At 43.9% G+C, this 20,897-nt stretch overlaps 1 protein-coding gene across 5 annotated transcripts in view; it reads left to right on the top strand.

Moving 5' to 3' along the window:
* klhdc8a (kelch domain containing 8A) overlaps positions 1-20,897 on the top strand; it is a 35,731-nt gene that overhangs the window by 5,090 nt on the left and 9,744 nt on the right. For 2 of the 5 annotated variants that reach the window (XM_038697746.1, XM_038697747.1), the window contains 4 exons: positions 1,246-1,664; positions 2,323-2,533; positions 7,711-7,875; positions 7,977-8,195. In XM_038697746.1, the coding sequence (XP_038553674.1) occupies positions 1,500-1,664; positions 2,323-2,533; positions 7,711-7,875; positions 7,977-8,195 (760 nt within the window). In that variant the 5' untranslated portion in view covers positions 1,246-1,499. Of the gene's footprint in view, positions 1-26; positions 454-557; positions 980-1,245; positions 1,665-2,322; positions 2,534-7,710; positions 7,876-7,976; positions 8,196-20,897 lie in introns of those variants that run through there. The other 3 variants (XM_038697749.1, XM_038697748.1, XM_038697750.1) reach the window with 3 other exon arrangements.

Below are 20,897 nucleotides of genomic sequence, written 5' to 3'. Positions count from 1 at the left end.
TTTAAGCACGCTGTCCTGGCGGCTGTGGCTCAGGAGGTAGAGCGGGTTGGCTGTCAATCGGGAGGTCTGCTGTTCAATCCCAGCTCCCCCAGGCTGCATGTCGAAGTGTCCTTGTCCTCTGGTGGCTGTTCCACCGGTGTGTGAATGTTAGTTTCTGTTTGAGCACTTAGGCTCAGTGTATGAATGTGTGTGACTGGTGAATGCAGAAATGGGTCAAAAAGACGCTTTATAAATACTGAGCATTTACATTTCTTTGCACCTGCCTCCCCGCACTCTGACACACTCACACAGCTCAGGTTTCCACCTGCGATCCGTTATCACAGCAGCAGGTGAGCCAAACGCAGGCTTATTCATGACGCAGCCTGTCAAACAACCGAAACCAACATCTGCACCCTGTGTGTTCTCTGCTGCTTTACCTGCTCCGTGCCTAAAACATCCACCGAGACTTGAAACGTAAGTTAACAGTCTACCATTTTTTTACTGAGTGAAGTCTGCGAGAACACATGCACATAAGATGACTGCTGCCCCCCGTGCGCGCGAACGCGCACCCGATGACATCGTCGATCCCGAATTTTCATTGTAAAAATCGCCCAACCCTAATCAACCATTCTGCGAAAGTCTTTCATGAAAAGCATGGCACTTTGTCTCATGCACTATATGACAAGGCAATCCAGTATGTTCACTAAGCATTAGGATTATTGTGAAGCCACACCAGCGTGTTGTGTATCTGCTTGTGCTATAAAATGTATAAACCTGCTGATTTCCTCTTCTCAGCCTCGAGTTCATCCAGTCTTCTTTTGTTCTTCTGCAAAACACAGCACACACAAGGTCAACCAGTCTGCCACCATGTTTGTTTCCGTCTGAAGTCACGTTTGATCATGCGAGATTCTGTGAGACCCCAAGTCCCCAGAACCGCCACTCTGAAACTGTTTAGTGTAAACGCCAAGAGTGTGGTCCTGCGTCTGGATTAAACTGCCTGGTGTGTACGCTTTTAAGATTAAAATATTAGAAATTGGTCTGAGGTATCCCACGTTTTTAAAGTGGGTTAAGATCTGAAAAGCCTAGTGTGCAGGAGGCATAAAACATCCTAATCTTTGCTTCACTGTCGGTGTTACTGAGTAGTAACGTCTTCAACAGAAAATGCTCTGCTGAAGTCTTTAAAATGTATTTGGGGTTTCATGCTCTGCTCTGCTGTATATTGTATGTTGCACTGCCTAATCCATTTTCTCCTCGTATCATCTTCAGGGCTGTGCGTGAGGGGGCGGACCATCACCAGGAGAGGAGAGTTCAGCCTGGTCTTTAACCAATCTGATACTCCGCTTCACCTCCCCAATAAAGAACTTCCCCCTAACCCTGGGGCCCTGACTTCGGTCTCCCAGCTCTCCCACACCTCCATCTTCTCAGCTCCCCCCTGATCAATCCACCCCCAAAACTTTCCTGATTCTGGCCCTGCTCCTCCCTGCTCCCTCCCTGCCCCGGTGAGTCTCCCCTGGCATGGTATGGCGCTACCTTCAGCACACGAGTTTCACTGGCAGAGCCTGGCACGACTGCCCAGCGGGCGCGTCTACCACACTCTGTCTGAGGTGGGGGGGCAGATGTACATGCTTGGGGGCTGCGACGCTGCAGGGAGGCCCTGCCCGGCCCTGGACCTCTACTCCCCCGAGGTACCAACCAATTGCTGCTTGGACAGTGTATCTGATGTTTCACCAGTAGAAACACCACATGACTGACGAAGTACTGTGATAGTGTCATCAGACCAACAGTTGTTTCTTAAAAAATATTAAAGCAAAATAAAAAAGTTTAAGAACCAATTCATATTTTTTATAGTGATAAAAAATACTAACACTACTAAAAAGAAATCTGAACTAGCTCGTTCACATGTACGCTCAAATGTTAATCCATGAAATGTTAAATACGCACTAATGCACTGACAGCACTGAAAAGAGAAGCAGCAAAGTTCTCTCTGTACAGTACATGTCAATTTCCATTGTGATTTCTGTACTCCTGAAGACACTAGCACAAACCACCTGATTAAAATAAACTAGCTCCATTTATATAAAGCAATTCTCGGCAATAAGGAGGTGCACCAATTAAGAAAAGAAAAACTAAAACCTAGGAAAAGTTCAACCTTCAAAACATAGAAGACTTTGGTGGCTGTGCTGCAAACTGCAGCAGGAAAGTTGCCCGTCATACTGATGTTTGAAAAGTTGTTAGTATCACCTTTTGCCTCAGTGAAACATCTCTGAGACAGGAAAGATGAACTGAAAAATCCCTCATGGTTTGTGGCTCTGCCTGAATCCAGCTGCTTGTCTTTGTTTGCAGGGGGACCGGTGGATAAGCTTGCCCCCCATGCCCACCCCTCGCGCTGGGGCAGCTGTTGCTGTCCTGGGAAAACAAATCCTGGTGGTGGGAGGAGTGGGAGAGGACCAGAACCCCCTGAAGGTGGTGGAGATGTACAACACAGAGGAAGGGAGGTGGAGGAAGAGGAGCGCTCTGCGGGAGGCCTTGATGGGTATATCCATCACTGTCAAAGGTATGGACTGCATCATATTAAGCAGGAACACTTGAGTGTTAGTGCTGGCTTTATATTGCACATTATGGTACAGTGTCAATAATAAGACCCAAAACATGTAGCTAATTAAAAATAATAAGCTGTGTAAAATCACAGCAGAAACATTTCGCTCAATCGCTTAAAATAAGCAAGTGTTGTAGTACCTTCTTTCATTAACTTATTCAACCAGTTCCAAATATCAAGCCTAAACATGAAATGTGTTTTTGATTCTGACAAATATATTTTATGAGTGCAGCAAACCGTGCATGCAAAAAGAAAGCAGTCTGTGGGAAGGAAACACAAAGATCCATAACATTAGCTCGCAGGCTGTATGATATTACCATAATACTGGATATCTGTAGGGTCCTCTCACATGTCTGTGAGGTGTCACAGGTTTACTGACTTTGCATTGAGCTTGAAGTTCTTTGCATTTTATGTCATTTTGAACATCAATATGCGGCTAGTAAGTTATGATACAATATTTAGTATATTAAGTATAAGTATGTATAAGGCATGAGCGGTACCTGTTTTTTCACACCTTCCTGAAGTAGGTATATATAGAATATGACAGTGTTTGTGTGTAAAAGCTGAGCTGCTGTGATAGAAGTCACTGTGGCATGTATGCCATCGTCTCGCCTACAGTGCTATCTAATACGCACTGAGCCTGCTCAGACAGGTCTTGCTGGGTTTAAATACTGATGGCCCATAGTATAATCTATAGATTCTTGCCGGAGGACCTGATGACGCTTGCCGTGGAGAGCAGCATCAGTGGGATGAACTGAGATGATGTTACACAGCTTCGTCCTGTTGGTAGGCTCACCTTCATCATCAGGACTAAACCCCAAATCCTCCCAAACAGGGGCAGAGGAGTTCACTGGTCCTGTAGCGTTATCCCACTAGCAGGGGCCAATGAGCCTTTTGTGAGCGGGAGTGAGTGAGCGGCAGGTGAATGCAGCGGAGCAGAGGAAGAGGTGAGCAGGGAAGTTCAGCAGTAAATGTACAGTGTAGGTTACAGGCTGTCAGAGAATAACGGCTGCAACGTTGAACAGTACAATACATCAGCTTAATGATGCTCAAGCACCAAGTTAACAAACTTACACCAATGGTGAAGCTGGCAAACAAGCGTCAAAAACATGAGAGAAGTCCAAAGACTTCTGCAGCACTTCCTGCCTGCATGATTAGTGCTTCTGTGCTGTCTTTCAGTCCAGCCTTTTCCAGCCACTGGTAGGATTTCTTGATTTCAGCCACTTCTTCTATTTGTCTGTGGTACATGCCGTGCAGGGGCTTGTCCCTCCATGAAGGTTCTTCATCTGCCTTGTCCTCACCCTCGGGTTTCTGCTGCCTGAGGTATTCACTAAGCCCTTGATCTTCGGGGGCCATCTTCCTGATATACTCCTGGATCTTTGTTCTTTCATCCTGGACAGTGGTTTTAACACTCACTAGTCCTCGGCTCCCTTGTTCCGCTTAGCGTACAGCAGTGGTTGGCAATAGGCGGCCTGCGGGCCAGAACTGGTCCACCAGCAATAATATCTGGCCCATGGCCAGATTGCTTTGATAGCAGAAATGGATGGATGGACGACAGCAACAATTACTCTCATAATCACTTCCCCTTAAGTGATTGTGCCTACAAAATAATTCTGTTATATTTTAGATCTTTTGAATTGTCACCAGCCACCTTAATTTTGTTTCCCTTCATATAAATAAAGACATTTCCACAATAAATTGGTGCAGAAAATGTCTCCAGAAAGCAGGAAAGTAAGTGTTGAATGATCTCTGGGGGAGGACCCCCAGACCCCCCCTCTCTGATATATTTCAGCATTCAATATTTATTCATAATACTATTAATATATCTTTTTGTCTTGTTCTCATGCTACAAGTGTGTCGTCATAACCCTAAATTGAGCCCTATTTATTTAATGTTAGTAATGTTAGTTAGTAGGCTATATTAGAGACCCCCATGAAGCTCATAACATAACTCGAACCCTGCTCTGGCCCGTCATGTAACGGCTTGAAAAATATTTGCCGACCCCTGGTGTACAGGGTGTGTAACGTTATCCACTCGAATGAGCAGTCGATAGCAGTAGCAGCTATGATTTTGACCATCTTTTTAAAAGTGTCCTTTTTGAGTCTCCCCTCTTTATGGAAGTGAAATACTAAATCACTGCAGTGCATTAAACTTTCTGTAATTACAGTTCGCCACAGGAGGACATGACAGAGTGTTAGAGCTCATGTTTGTAGCTAAAAACTGCAGTTTAGTTTGCTCTAATAAAACAAACCTCACATCTTCAGTCCCCTCCAAAAGTTTTGGAACGGTAAGGCCAATCCCTTTGTTTTTGTTGTTCACTGAAGACATTTGAGTTTAAGATGAGACAAGAGTTCAGAATTTCAGCTTTTATTTTCTGGTATTGACATCTAGATGTGTTAAACAACTCAGGACATATCACCGTTTGTATTAGACCACAGCATTCTTAGGTGAGCAAAAGTATTGGTACAAATAATCTTAAAGTAAATAACATTTAATATTTGATGGCATAACCCTTGCAATAACTGCCTCAAGCCTACAACCCATCGACATCACCAAACTGTTGCATTCTTCATTTGTGATGCTATTCCAGGCTTTTACCGCAGCTTCTTTCCGTTCTTGTTTGTTTCGGCGTGTTTCTCCCTTCAGTCTCCTCGTAAGGAGGTGAAATGCAGCTCTATTGGGTTAAGGTCAGCTGACTGACTTGGCCAGTCTAAAACCTTTTTTCTCCTTTGTTTTGTTGGCAGTGTGCTTTGGCTCATTGTCCTGCTGCATGATAAACTTCCTCCCCATTAGTTTCAATGCATTTCTGTAAATTGGCAGACAAAATGTTTCTGTCCACTTCTGAATTCATTCTGCTGCTACCATCATCAGTTCCATCATCAATAAATATTAATGAGCCTGTTCCAGAAGCAGCCATGCACGCCCACCGCCATGACATTACCTCCACCATGCTTCACAGATGAGCTTGTATTCTTATGATCATAAGCAGTTCTTTTCTTTCTCCACACTTTGGCCTTTCCATCCCTTTGCTCTCATCAGTCCATAAGATTGTGTTCCAGAACTTTTGCGGCTCATCTCTGTACTTCTTTGCACATTTCAATCTGGCCAGTCCAATTCTTCCTGCTGATGAGTGGTTTGCATCTTGTGGTGCAGCCTCTATATTTCTGCTCTCTGAGTCTTCATCCAACAGTGGATTGTGATACCTTCACCTCTGCACTGTGGAGGTCGTTGCTGATGTCACTTACTGATGTTTTGGGGGTTTTCTTCACAGCTTTCACCATATTTTTAGAGCAGGTTGGCCGTTAATCGGAAGGTCAGCGGTTCAATCCTTGGCTCCCCCTGGTTGCGTGTCCTTGGGCAAGATACTGAACCCCGATGAATGAGTGTGAATGTTAGTTTCTGTTTGAGCACTTTGGCTCAGTGTATGAATGTGTATGACTGGTGAATGCAGATGTAGTGTAAAAGCGCTTTGAGTGTTCGAAAAGACTAGAAAGGCGCTATACAAATACAGAGCATTTACATATTTCTGTCATCAACTACTGTTGTTTTCCTTGGCCGACCTGTTGGACGTCTGTTGCTCAGTACACCAGTAGTTTCTTTCCTTTTCAGAACGTTCCACATTGTTGTGCTTGTTGTGCCCAATGTTTGTCCAATGGCTCTGCTCGATTTTCCTTCTTTTCTCAGCTTGACAGTGGCTTGCTTTTCTCCCATAGACAGCTCTCTGGTCTTCATGTTGGTTTATCCTCTTTAACAGGAAATGCAGTCTTTATAGATTTGAACCAAGGATGAAAACTTAGACTAGTCATACAGAGCTATTTAATGTTTGGACAATCAACCTAAAAGGCGACACCTGGGCAACAAGAAACATCTGTCAGTCACATGTTCCAATAGTTTTGCTCACTTGAAAAAACAAAGGGTGGTATGTGCTGAGTTGTTTAACACATCTAGATGTGAATACCACGAAATGAGAGCTGAAATTCTGAACTCTTGTCTCATACTCCTCTTTTGATCTTAAACCCAAATGTCTTCAGTGAACAACAAAACAAAGGAATTTGCCTTACCGTTCCAAAACTTTTGGAGGGGACTGTATTTTTTTATTTTTAAGCATCTGTGGAAGTGTAGAGAAGATGAGTAACTGTACTCAGCATTGAACTTCATACGTTGAATGTGCTGCATGAACAACTCTCCAACAGTTCAATACACTTTCATTTTAACCAAGGTGTTTTAGTCAAGTTATCCTATTTAATGTCAGTGGAGCAGTTTTTGGGCTGTGACACCTTAAGGGAATGGGTCCAGAGTTTGTGTTTGCTGCAGCGGTGCATTTGTCAGTGTCTGTTGGAACACAGATTGATACTGTGTACACGCAGACTCAGGCTTCATCTTGCTGCCCTCTCCATCTCCCTGACCAATCTGCACCTCTCAGCCTGTGGTTGCACTTTCATCCCCAAAGTCATCCACAGCAGCTGAAAAACAGACCAGTCGTCTGACAAAATGATCGATAGGGCCAAATTAGAACAAATACTGTATTCTTAAATGGATAGTCAGATTGACTAAAAGATGCCATTTTTATTGACATTTGTAGAATCATTATTTTCCACAAATTAGATGCTATACTTCAGGTAATAAGCTTTTCTATTCACCAAAGTTAAGTATTTAGGACATTTTTTGTTATTTACATAACATAGTTGTATCAATGTTAGAATTTGAAGAAAATGGCTTTATATAAAAAAACTTGAACAAAGAGAAACATAATAAAAATTCAGCTCTATTTCTGGGCTGTTTTTTCCCTCATGTTGACACTCTCACCCACGTCCATTCTTATGCTAGAGGTGTTGTGCCAAAGTGCCAGACGTGGACTTGTATTTTTATTCAGCTGCTGCTTCCTGTGTCTGTCAGTCTCCTACCTCGTGACAAACTCTATCTTTGCAGATTTTTTGCCCTCTATAAAATAAAGTGTAGTGAGGTGTTTCCATCAGCTGGTTCGACCGATTTTCTGGAAAGGTTGTACAGAATGAACTATATCCATAAACTCTTGCATTTCATGAAAATGGTGGCCTCCATTGCTCATCAGATACAATATAAATACACAAAAACCCTCAGATGGAACCTCTGGCTCTTTGTGTGTGTGTGTGTAGACGGCCGGGCTCTGGCTGTGGGGGGAATGGGTGCTGATCTGCTCCCTCGAAGCATCCTGCAGCAGTACGACCTTCGAAAGGACGTTTGGGCTCTGCTTCCTCCCATGCCAACCCCACGCTACGATGCCAATATACATCTGCTGGCCAACAAACTCTACGTGGCAGGTAAAAACAGACTAGTTCACTTTGTTTCTCGCAATTTCAATATGCGCTCTGGGCATCTATAAAGTTACAATTATTAATATTCTTTTTATACAATCTTTTAGGCGGCCGTCAGTGTAAGCGACCGGTGAAGGCCTTTGAGGTATATGACGCAGAGACGCGTTCTTGGACTACGCTACCCATGATGCCTTGTAAACGTTCGTATGGGGGTGTGATATGGGACACGACTGGGAGGTTGTGTCTGCTCGGAGGACTGCGGCAGGGAGGAGGACACCAGAGCTCCAAGTTCACCAAGAACGTCAACATTTTTGACGCCAACCAAGGTGTGGAAACTCTTTTTCTTTTTCTTTTTTCAGTCATTTGGTAATAATTCTTTATTTTGATTAAAATTATAATATCATTATGTTTAGCCATAATGCATGAATTAGAACACATACACATGCTGTGTGACAAATAGTTGTTGAAACCTCCTGAAGTCTTCCAAATATGTCAGGATTAATTGCACTGAAATGTGTATAAAATGATCCAGTTGGACCTGCGACAGCAGATACCATCTGGACTTTGAATACTTCACTTGACATAATGTTGGGTTTTGGTTTTGTGTTCTGTATTCTTCCTGTTTTAGTCTTGCTTTGGCCTGTTGTGGTTTGATTTTGGTTTTCTGGTTTGGGTTCTGTAATTTCTATATGTGGTCATGTACTGGTTTGTGTTTTGTTTTGCGTCACTTCCGTGTTTAGTGTCAGTCCTATTTCCGGTTTGGTTCTGTCTCTGTGTTGTGTCTCTGTCTCCTGACCCTGTTTCTTATCTACGTCTGCTCTGATTACCCATCTGTGTCACCTGTGCTTCCCTCTGCCTGCCTAAGTGTGTATCCTCTCATTCCCTGCTCATTTGCCCGAATATAAATTTTTGTCAGTTCAACTCAGTCTTTGTTTTCGTACCCGTCACATGTTGAGTGTTCTGCCCGTGCTCTGTTCCCTTGGCTTTTGGATTATGTTTCATTTGAATTACAACCTCTAGCAGAAGCCTCTAGTTACTTGTAATCTCAGTATGGACATAGACACAGGAACATATTGCAACAGTATCTTTCTTAACGCGCTGCCACTCAGACACATACTTCTTAACATAAACTTCCCACACAGACCGGCCACAGGCTTCCCGACTATCTCTCACTGGTCTCCTGGGCAGTCCTTAACACAGTCCTGCAAACAATAAACTCAGTACCCTGCTCATAGCTTCTCTAGCTCACCTTGTGTCGTGGCAGACAGCAGCCATCTGAGGTCCAGCATACTACTGCATTTAGAGGGAGAGCATAATTAGTCGATGAACAGCAGCTGTGACAATTTGCTGCCGGTGTGCCCTGCCTGCCGTAATAACTCGAGCACTGCGGCCACCCGCTGCACATGCTGTCACTATGGATGATGACATCATCCAAGTAGGTGGCGGCATATACAGCGTGGGGACTCAGCACCCAATCCATGAGGTGCTGGAAAATGGCTTGGGCCCCGAACAAGCTGAACGGAAGTGTGACAAATTGGAACAAACCGAAGAAGGCCTTTTTCTCCTCTCCTCCTCTGGTGACTGGTGAGAATCTGCCAGTAACCTGGTCAAATCCAGTTTTGTAAACTGATCCAAGAACTCGTCGACCCGGGGCATCGGATAGGCATCAAACTGTGAAACATCGTTCACCTTAGTCATAGTCAACACAGAACCGGATGCTCCCATCCTTCTTGACCACAAGAACGGTGGGGCTACACCAGGCACTGTTGGGCTCTTCTATTATCCAACATAGCCTTTAATTCCTCCTGAACTATTTTTCTCTTGTGTTCAGGTAACCGATAGGGCCGCGTAGCACCGTTACACCCGTGCGGGTTTCTATGTGGTGCTTGATGAGGTTCGTGGCAGGGGGGAGAACACATCAGCAAAACGCTGCTGCAGCCTGGCAACCTCTGCTCTCTGGGACGGTGTGAGATGGTCATCACAAAGGAGTGAGGTTGAATTGATCAACTTTGGAACCTAAGGCCCCAACTCATCCCTTTCCTTAATCATAGTCATAGTGTGGCTCCTCTCTGGTGTGGCTCCTCTTCTATAAGAATGCACAACCTCATAATCCACGTCGCCCACTTGCCATGTAACCACAAAGTGTACTTGTCACCTGCCGAGTAATTTGGAGGTGGAAGAAGCACTTAATCTCCCGGTGCAAATTGTCTTAACTGAGTTCCTGTGTTGTAGGGGTGCTGCTGATGCTCATGGGCCCTGAGCAAATTCTCCCGTTACAACTGCCCTAATGTGTGGAGTTTTGCTCTAAGTTCCAGGATGTGTTGAACCTGACTTTTGGGATCCCAACTCGGGAGATGACCTGAAACAATACCTGCACCACACTCTTTGCTGAGATGGAGCACATGGGCACTGCCTTGGGATATCGTGTTGCATAATCAATTAAGACCAATTTAAAGCGATATCCCCGTGCGCTTCAGTGAAATTGCCCGATGAGGTCCATACAAATTCGTTCGAACGGAACCTCTATGAGTGGTAATGGGTGCAAAGGCACTCTGTGGATTAACTAGCTCACAAATCAGGGCAAGACGGACACCAGCAGCGCACGTCTTCCCGAATGCTGGGCCAATAGAATCGGGCCATTATCTGGTCTAGTGTTTTGACAAACCCCATATGACCAGCCATCGGGTTATAGTGAGCTGCCTGGAAAAACATTTCACACTGGCTCTTGGGTACCAACAACTGCGTAATATCTCCATCTGTCTGAGCGTCACAATTCACTCTATGCAACCTGTCCCTCAGTAACACGAAATGTGTATATGACTGTACTGCATCAGGGCACACCAATTCAATTCAATTCAATTCAATTCAATTTTATTTATATAGCGCCAAATCACAACAACAGTTATCTCACAGCGCTTTTCATAAAAGAGTAGGTCTAGACCGTACTCTATGATGCTATTTACAGAAGCCCAACAGTTCCCACCAAGAGCAATCACTAGGCGACAGAGGCAAGGAAAAACTTCCTTTTAAGAGGCAGAAACCTCGAGCAGAACCATGGCTCAGGGTGGGCGGCCATCTGCCTCCACCGGTTGGGGTGAAGGAGAGAGAGGGAGAGAGAGAGCGAGAGAGAGAGAGAGAGAGAGAGAGAGAGGAGGCAGCCTACACAATATACACACAGAGGTACAGACAGTAAAGGTGATGTTGCTATAGACTAAATGAAAAATGGTACAGATATTTATAGTAGTGTTAATGGTAACAGTCGTAATGTTAATGATTATAATAACAATAAGACTAGCAACAATAGTCGTTGCAGTAGAGGGTGTCGAGCAGGAACACGGGGGCAGCAGGTGACCCGCAGCCACAGATCCAGACTCCACAGCTCCAGAGCCAGAAAACCTGCAGGAAGTGATAGGAGGAGAGAGGAGAGGGACGAGAAAGCACAAGACTACCAGAAAGGGGGAGAAGTTGTGTTAGTAACATGCAATAATGGGATGAGGTTGCATACAGAGGGAGAGAAAGTAGAGGAGAGAGGAGCTCAGTGCATCATAGGAAATCCCCCGGCAGTCTAGGCCTATAGCAGCATAACTAAGGGATGGTTCAGGACTCACCTGAGCCAGCCCTAACTATAAGCTTTATCAAAGAGGAAAGTCTTAAGCCTACTCTTAAATGTGGAGATGGTGTCTGCCTCCTGAACCCAAACTGGAACCTGGTTCCACAGGAGAGGAGCTTGATAGCTGAACGCTCTGGCTCCAAGTCTACTTTGGAAGACTCTAGGAACCACAAGTAGCCCTGCATTCTGGGAGCGCAGAGCTCTGGTGGGGTAGTAAGGTACTATGAGCTCTTTAAGATAAGATGGTGCCTGACCATTAAGAGCTTTGTAGGTAAGAAGAATGATTTTAAATTCTATTCTGGATTTTACTGGAAGCCAATGCAAAGAAGCTAAGACAGGAGAAATATGATCTCTTTTCCTGGTTCCTGTCAGAACACGTGCTGCAGCATTCTGGATCAGCTGAAGAGTCTTAACAGACTTTTTCGAGCAGCCTGATAATAAGGAATTGCAGTAATCCAGCCTAGAAGTAACAAATGCATGGACTAGTTTTTCTGCATCATTTTTAGACAGGATGTTCCTGATTTTCGCAATATTATAGAGGTGAAAAAAGGCGGTCCTTGAAATTTGCTTAATGTGAGACTTACACGACATGTCCTGATCAAAGATAACTCCAAGATTCCTCACAGTGGTGCTGGAGGCCAGGGCGATCCCATCAAGGGAAACTATATCTTTAGATAATGCGTCACAGAGGTGCTTGGGGCCCAGAACAATAACTTCAGTTTTATCTGAGTTTAACATTAGAAAATTACAGGTCATCCAGGTTTTAACATCCTGAAGGCACATTTGAAGTTTAGCTAACTGATGAGTTTCATCTGGCTTGATCGATAGATATAATTGAGTATCATCTGCATAACAATGAAAGCTTATGGAATGTTTTCTGATAATATTGCCTAAGGGAAGCATATATAAAGTGAAGAGGATTGGTCCGAGGACAGATCCTTGACTAACTTTGGCATGCATGGAGGACTCATTGTTAACATGTACAAACTGAAATCGATCTGATAAATAGGACTTAAACCAGCTTAGAGCGGTTCCTTTAATGCCAATGAAATATTCCAGTCTCTGCAATAGGATCTGATGGTCAATGGTATCAAATGCAGCACTAAGATCTAATAAAACCAGTACAGAGACAAGTCCTTCGTCTGATGCAATAAGGAGGTCGTTAGTCATTTTCTCCAGTGCTGTCTCTGTGCTATGATAAGCTCTAAATCCTGACTGAAAATCCTCAAATAAACTATTGCTCTGTAGAAAGTCACACAGCTGTTTAGCAACTGCTTTCTCCAGAACCTTAGAGAGAAATGGAAGGTTAGATATAGGTCTATAGTTGGCTAAAACATCCGGATCAAGTTTGGGCTTTTTCAGAAGAGGTTTAACCAACAGACATTAGGGACTGCGTGCAGCCCGAATCCAGCATTGCCTGGTATACACCCCCTTGGATCCTTACCAGAACGCTGTATGTCCCTCCTGGACCAGGGGAGGGTTTCGGAGGACCTGCAACCCATATCACCTGGCCGACCTCCATGGGTGGGCACTTGTGCCAGTAGTGTCCGGGTCGCCCGCACCTCCAACACTCCACCCCTGACATCTGAGAGGCCCCCTGTGAGTCATGAGCAGGTGGTCGGCTCTCTGCTTGTTGGCCCCTAGGGTGGACTGCGAGGTAATCCTCAGCGAGGACATTGCCAACTGCTAGGTCTGCCGGGCGATGGCATCACACCCACTCCGACGTCCCGGTCGGGAGCCCCTCCATGAAGAGCACGACTAGCTCCAGCATTTGCCCCTCAGCAGCCATCTGGTTGCCGCATCCTTCAGCTGCTAGGCAAACACAAAGTGATGGTCAGCAGGGGCCAGCTTGGTTGTCCGAAACCGCCGGAGGTGCTCCTCCCCGGAATAGCCCATCCGGTCCAGCACAGCCTTTTTGATGTCTTGACCAGCGGCTGGTAGGAGTGCCGCCACCTGAGCTTCCCCAGCCAGCAGAGGAAGTAGGGGCACAGCCCACTCCGCCACCGGCCAGCCACATGCCGCCGCCATCGCCTCGAACATGTCCAGGAAGGACTGCCGCCATCATCCTGTGCAAGGTGATGCTGGAGAGCGCTGGAGTTGGGGAAGGTGGAGCACCGGCCTCCCCCCGGGCCAGCAATTACCCCAGCAGCCAAGTCTGCCTCTCCACCTGGCCTTTGCATCAGCTCCCACAGCTGCCTGGTAGCTGCCGCTTGCTCCTGGTGCATTGCTGCAATCTCCCCCAGCATTTGTGCCAACAAAGCCACTGGCCGCTGCTGCTGTTGTGGTTCCGCTATCCTCCTGCTGGTTATACTGAGGTAGATTGGGCACCAGTGTAGCAGAAGCCTCTAGCTTCTTGTAACCTCAGTATAGACACCGTAGGAGCACGTTGCAAACAGTATTTTATTAACACACTGCCACTCACACACACACACTTCTTAAAGGTCCAGTGTGTAATATTTCCGAGGATCTATTGACAGAAATGCAATATAAGATCCATAACTTTGTTTTCAGTGGTGTATAAAGACCTTACATAAAAAACCGTCATGTTTATATTACCTTAGAATGAGTCATTTCTATCTACATAACCGCGGGTCCCCCTTCTATGGACGTTGCCATGTTGCGCCGCCGTGTCAAGCAGTCTATAAACGCTTTTTAATGTCGTTCAGAATTTATCAATGTGAAAGCTCTCAATTCAACTCCAAATAAGGAATTACAGCAAACAAGCTTCTCGTGCTTTTATTTTGCAGGCAAAACCACAAAGAGGAAGTGATTATGTGACTGTTACTGTCATGACTGAGATCTATTTCAGCACCACTATCAAAGTATTTATTTACATTTATTTTTTGCCTCTATCAAAGAACCATAATTTTGGCGAGGGTCCATAATCACAGAGAGAATTAATGTTTTTCCCTTGTCTACGTTTGTATAAACTTCATCTATTATGTGGTTTATAATGGACTGTGATGCAAAAATAGTGACAATGTTACACACTCCTGACATACATTTTCCATGTTATCTGTCCATATGGTTTTACTGAATAATTAAAGGGGCATTATGGAGTTTTCAGCACCCACTAACGGTGCGGTTCTAAGATAGCAACTAGGTGTGTGCTCACTTGAACTCATGAGTGAGCATAATCTGAAACGCAACCGCTTTCATACAGAGATCCTGCAGTAATAGCAGAAACACCGGCATACCAGCTGTGGTTTTTCACACAGACATTCAGGCTCTGTTACTTCAACGTTCCCTGCTCAGAGGCAGATCAACACACCGTACCTTTAATACATATTGGCACAATACTTCCCGAAAATAACTCTGTGACAGCGGCTATAGACAGACACGGAGACAGCTTCACACAACATGCTCGAAACTCAGGAAAACCCCCACTGCAACATTACAGAAATATTTTTATGAGCTTGAGGTTGAACTAATTCATGCTCGTTTCATGATAACGTTATATTTAGATTTAGCCGACGTGCTACATCGTTAGCTCGCCTGCTGCTTTGAAGTAACTAACATTACTATCTGTGTATCTTTCACCGGAGGCTCAGCGATGTAAGCACAGCTACATGTATTGAATGATAATGAAACAGTTATTGAGCTGGACTCAATATTATAACGAGTATTATAACTTTATAACAGTTAGACCGCAGTGAGTAACTTTACTGTAGTGTTAGTGCATGGCTCTTCCTCTGGGTTGTATATTATGTGGGTCACGTTAGTTACAGCGAATGGGAGGTGGAGAAGCTGTTAACCTGAGTATCGGTAAAACAATGTAGCGTTAGCTGGCTGCCTTGCCTACATCACTGTAGGAGTAAACAAATCACTCCTCAATTGCTTTTTACCTTTACATCCTTTCTTGCAGGCTAAATCAACACTTTGACATAATACCGGTGATACACAGGTAGGCGCGCGGGAAAACATTTTGGCGTAGGGGTGCTGCAGCGTAGAAAGTGCGCATGCAGTGTTGGGAGTAATGTGTTACAAAAGTAACGCAATTACAGTAATGTATTGCTTTTTGCTGTAACACAGTTATATAACGCATTACTGATAATTGGCAATATTATACACTTTACAATCTCAGTAACACACCTTACAACTCATTTTAACCCGAAATTAAGTGATGTTTTCTTATAATTCAACAACACCAAGAAATATTTTGGCACCAGAAAAACAAATTAATGAGTAAAAGAGTAACGTTATTTCCTGTTGCGGGAATCCGATTGTAGGCAGGGTGCAAAGTACAGGGGAGCTCGGCTCCTCTTAACATATATATATAATCAGAGAGAGTGCTATCAGTTCATCCTGACCGATCCTGTTGTCAGAGTGTCGGGAGATTTAAATAATCAATGACGTTATGCTGCTGTACCTCGTGTGTAAATGTGCACAGCGTGACGATTCATCCTATTTCACCCCCCGCTATTACACAGAAGGTTCATTTTTATGACATAGACCCACACGATCCACGGATATAACTCTGCACATCACTACAACCCACCTATGCAGCACATCTTACTATCAGAATAATGTGTCCATTAAACAGCAGTGAAAGGAACTCAAAGTAACTCAAAAGTAGTGTAAAGCATCACAATTCAGAGACTGTAAAATTGTAATATAACTAATTACTCTCAAATGACAGAAACTAATAATATTTGTATTGTTTTACATTTTGGAAGTAACTTGACCAACACTGCGCGCATGACACGACTGTGTGTAGGCACGCACTTACACACTTTCCTTCAACACAGAGTGGTTACAAGCATGGTCGTATGAGGTCACCAAGGTCCGTACCTCCGTAATTATATGTATGTAGGCGCAGTGTTGGGCAGTAGCATCGCTACAAGTAGCGCCGTTACTGGTTTAACTACATTTCTCAGTAGCTTGGTGGTAGCATCGCTATTTTCTGAATCAAATAGCTTTTCAGTAACGAAGCTCTTTTATTGTCTGAGTAGCGCGGTAGCTTCCACACACGCTACAATTTCCCAATCATTTCTGAAGGATCAGTAAGAGACACCAACGCCACAAATGGACCTGTATGGGCAGCCGGCAGAAGCGCTTCCTGTGACGGTGACATCACGTACCGATCCTTGGGCTGATGTCTGCGACTTTTCTGCAGGGGAATAAAGACGCGCGCGATTGAGATGTGCAACTCCCAACAAAGATCATTTAGAGACAAGATGTATCACTCCATAGCTAAAATGAAGCCTTCAACACACAGGGTGAAAAGAGGAGCAGCAGTAATGTGCAGTATGACAAAAACATGGTTTAATTAAACCATGTAAACCTGTTCTGGTACAACCCCTAAATAGGATTTTGAACCCGAAAATGAACATAATACCACCTCGTTAAAAAAGTAGCTTAGATGTAACTAAGCTACTTTTGCCAAGTTGCTGTAGCTTAGCTTGCTACATTTCACTGGGGGGTAGCTTCTGTGAAGTGAAGCTTCATTTCATTAGAGTACCTAGTAGCTTAGCTCCCTACATTTTCCAAGTAGCTTGCCCAACATTGTGTAGACCTATGTATAAATAAAATCATTTGAATAAAAAACACTGATAACACGATCAACTTAAGTGAACGGTATGCGGGTGTAGCTGATTACACCGTCTCTACCCTCATTTCAACTTGAAAAACTGTTCCACGGTCAGTGTCCACACTTGGGGAAACACATGAAGCACATGAAAACCTTGTGCGTGTAATAACTGAGAGCACCGCTGCAAAACGTTTTGTGACTTTCTGGGTGGGTGAAGCGTCTTCCCATTAAAAGACACGCATTTACGCACGGGGATTTCGCATTTACGCATTTCTACACATCCAAAAGGTCTCACACACAGTCTCGGTTCATACAGGGAAACAGCTTGGAGTAAAGCAGCCATCCTCCTGATCAATCCTGAGCTCCATCAGAGCATCTAAATTATTTCAGAAACTAAAAAGTTGAATTATGTTTTACTTTGCAGAGTTTCCTCTGTCCTGTCAAGTTTATAACTACAGTTTTTAGTTTTGCTGCATAAATGTCCTAGGTTATTTGCTGACATTCCAGCACCGATGGAAACAGCTGCCTTTCTAATCATGAAAGTAAACCATTAAAAAAAACACTCAAGCATCAGCACAAGAAAGAAATCACCTGGAAAGTTAAAAGGTAGTGGTGGGATAAATCTGAGAAAATAATTAGTTGGGTTGAGTGGGTGGATGATTTGTGCATACATGATTATTCAGATATTGTCAGAGCCGATCCGCATCACACCAATGTAGCTCCTATAATCATGACAAAACAGTGCGAACAGCTTTTGATGTCAAATTATTAGACTTCGGCCGATGCGGCGTGTGGGAGAAGTAGATAAACAAAAGCAAGACAAGCGAACAAGCCATAGCAAAGTGGTAATCGCAGTGTAATCGCTTGGCCCCACTGGGTTGCTCTTTGCTCTGTGATCAGCAGACAAGCGCTCCGTGAGTAAGCAGCAGCTGCTCTATGGCGAGTAACCATGGCAACGGCTTCTGTGTGCTACACAGCTGTAGCCTATTTAACTTAAGTTAAAATTATATGTTACATAACTTTACCTGATAGGCCTTAATCTCGTTTTGTGGGGATGCTCTGCCATGTGAATTAATAATGTTGATGTCCTATTTAGTAAACAGTAATAGATTCTAGAAATTCATAAACAGCGAGGATCAGTCTCTCTTCCAATGATTTGTGCTGTGCGTTGCGTACAAAAAGTTCAATTGAACTTTGGCAGCTGGTGGACGTGTGCGTGAGGCAAGCACAACTGCGACAGTTTCACTGGAATGCACCCACTTGTCGCTACACCTTGTGCTTGACCACTTCACCTTGCTACTATACATACACTGTTTATGCTGCTTCCCGATAAAGGAAAAATGTTTCTGCTGATACCTGTTCAGAACAAAAACAAGAAAACTGGACTCTGATGGTAACTTGTTTTAACAAGCTAGATAAAAGGTAATTCCCTGGCAGTGGCAAACAGCTTTGGATTAATATTTGATTTGATCACATTAATGTTTAAGTTAAGATTTACAAGAAATATTTTATTGCTACTGTGTAAAGGGAATACTGCTGGTAAAAAGGACCATATTTGTTTAAACTGTTTGCAAACCACATATTATTGCACTTGTGTGTATATAGCAGTACATTTAAATTAAAAGTGCGCAATACACTTTAGAATTCATTATTCAATTTTGCGCCTAACAATGCGATTAATCGCTGTCTCAAAATAACTACACCTTTTGTGCTGTGTCAGTCACCATAGCTGTCCTATGCACTTTGAAAGGGTAGGGGGCAGTGGTAGACTGGACATTTGGTTGTAAGTTGCAACCTCAGCATGCCAGGGTGAAAAGAGGAGCTGCAGATGCCCTTAAATTTTACACACTGAACCTTTAACGTAAACTTCCCAAGCAGAGCAGCCACAGGCTTCCCGGCTGGCTCTCACAAGTCTCCTCCGTTAAGTTTCATTTGAATAAAACACTAGAACGGCACCTTGCTCGTCTGTTTCTGCTTTCGGGTCCACACCTCCATTACCTGCCACTGCACTCAGCCTTCCAGACCCATAAGCAGGACGTAACTTCAGTGGAGTGTTGGAATGAGGACAGCATATCAAGAGAGGTTGACGACTTTCAAGGCATGTATAAAAAATACTGCTTTATATGCAGCTCCGATGCAAAACTTAAACACCAGTTTGTTGACGTGTTTGAAAGTAAGTCTCAAAAGGCTTTTAAAGGAATAGCTCTTCTTTGGGGGAAATATTCAGATGTGCTTTCTTACAGAAGGAGAAAAGAGTCAAATCAATCTCAAACTTTATTGTCATACAAGCATAAAACAAAATATAAACTTGGTTAGCTTAGCTAAGCTTAGCATATTTAGTGGAGGCAGGGGGAAACAGCTAGCCTGGCTCTTTCCAAAGTGAAAACACCATCATCTTTTCAAGCTGTCTGATGTTTCTTGCATGTTAAACCTGTACATGGCTACAAGCAGAAATTTAAAGCCAAATTGTGATTTTAGGGTACATCTGTGTGTCGGTTAGAACAGGTTTTGGTCTCTGTACAGGCACACGCATGTCCATAAAAACACAAATGTTTTGTACATGCACAGGTTAAACAAGCAAGGTACACAATGCTAAAGGGGAAGTCAGCGTTACACATCAGTCTGTTTCCTGGTCCTGGGGACATGGACTACACATGAGTCTGATGAATGTCCTTAGGTGTTGTTACTTGAGTCAGCGTCGGGTGGGGCTGAAGACTACAAGTCCAAAACTGTCAGCGGTGGAGCTGCATTGTGGGTAATGTAGGAGCCAGGTTTTGAGTGTGTGGGACGAAAAGGGCAATGTCCCCAGTTCTGCTGCCTCGATTTTTAATGTCCACTGACGCTGACAGTGAGTGTCATAGTACATTCAGATTTACAGCTAGCCAGCAAGGCAGGATGTTTCTCCCTGCTTCCAGTCTTGCTGAGCAAGGCTAAATACCTCCTGATTTCAGCTCCATACCCACAGACATGAGATACTGTGTATGTCGACCTTCTCATCTCACACTCTGATTGCATACTTGACCTTGTCAATCAAGTATGCAATCAGAAAATAAGTCATTATGTTAGAGTTGGTTAATTAAGTTAGAATGAAGTCGGATAATTAATGAAATTAGATTTTCATTGCACAGATTATCAGTATCCCACAGACATTTTATTTTTGTATTAGCACATGTTTAGTTATCTCCTTTTTCACTGACAGCATTTATCTTCACTTTGACTTCACTGTCACACAAAACATTCATTCACAGCAAGAGAAACGGTTTTGCACTCCAACAGGCTCCTCTCTCAATTCTGTGCACACTCAGAGTGTGTCCCACAACACAGGGAAAAGACAAAGACTACCCTGAGTGGCAGGTCAACAAATTGAGGAGGGACCGTAAGGAGAGCAAAAATCAATGAGTGAAGCTTCACTTTGTGTGTGAGCGGTAGAGGTGGAAAGAAGGGAGGAAAATGCCTTCTGACACACACATATACTGCATACGCATACACACGGGGAGGGCACCGTGCCCTGTTTCTCCAATCTAATTCTGGTGGAGATGAGATAGGAGATGAGCTGTGGGGGGAGGGCTGGGGATGAGGAGCGCTTTAAATGACAAGTTCCAGAAACAGATTGCTTTATTATCCATCTGCAGTAATATCACACTGTCATGCAATCTGTCGTCACACAGTCATATTCTATTGCTATTCCATTTCATATCACCAGTGTTGTGACACACGGCTGTTGGTGATGTTTCGCTATTGCAGGCAAGCTGCAACAAGTACGACCAAAAAGCAAAAAGTGGTGAAACTTCACACAGAGAATGAAAAACTTTAAAGCAGTGTAAAGGGTCTGTTCACCCAAATGACTAAAAAATATTTTCTCAGTTTCCTCCAGTTGTATCCAGCCAT

Source organism: Micropterus salmoides, unplaced genomic scaffold, assembly GCF_014851395.1.
Source record: "Micropterus salmoides isolate LMB-PRFRI ecotype aquatic unplaced genomic scaffold, ASM1485139v1 Ms_hic_scaffold_4, whole genome shotgun sequence".
Taxonomy (NCBI): Eukaryota; Metazoa; Chordata; class Actinopteri; order Centrarchiformes; family Centrarchidae; genus Micropterus; species Micropterus salmoides.
The sequence above is the reverse complement of the archived record's forward strand: the minus strand, read 5'-3'. Positions and strand labels throughout refer to the sequence as shown.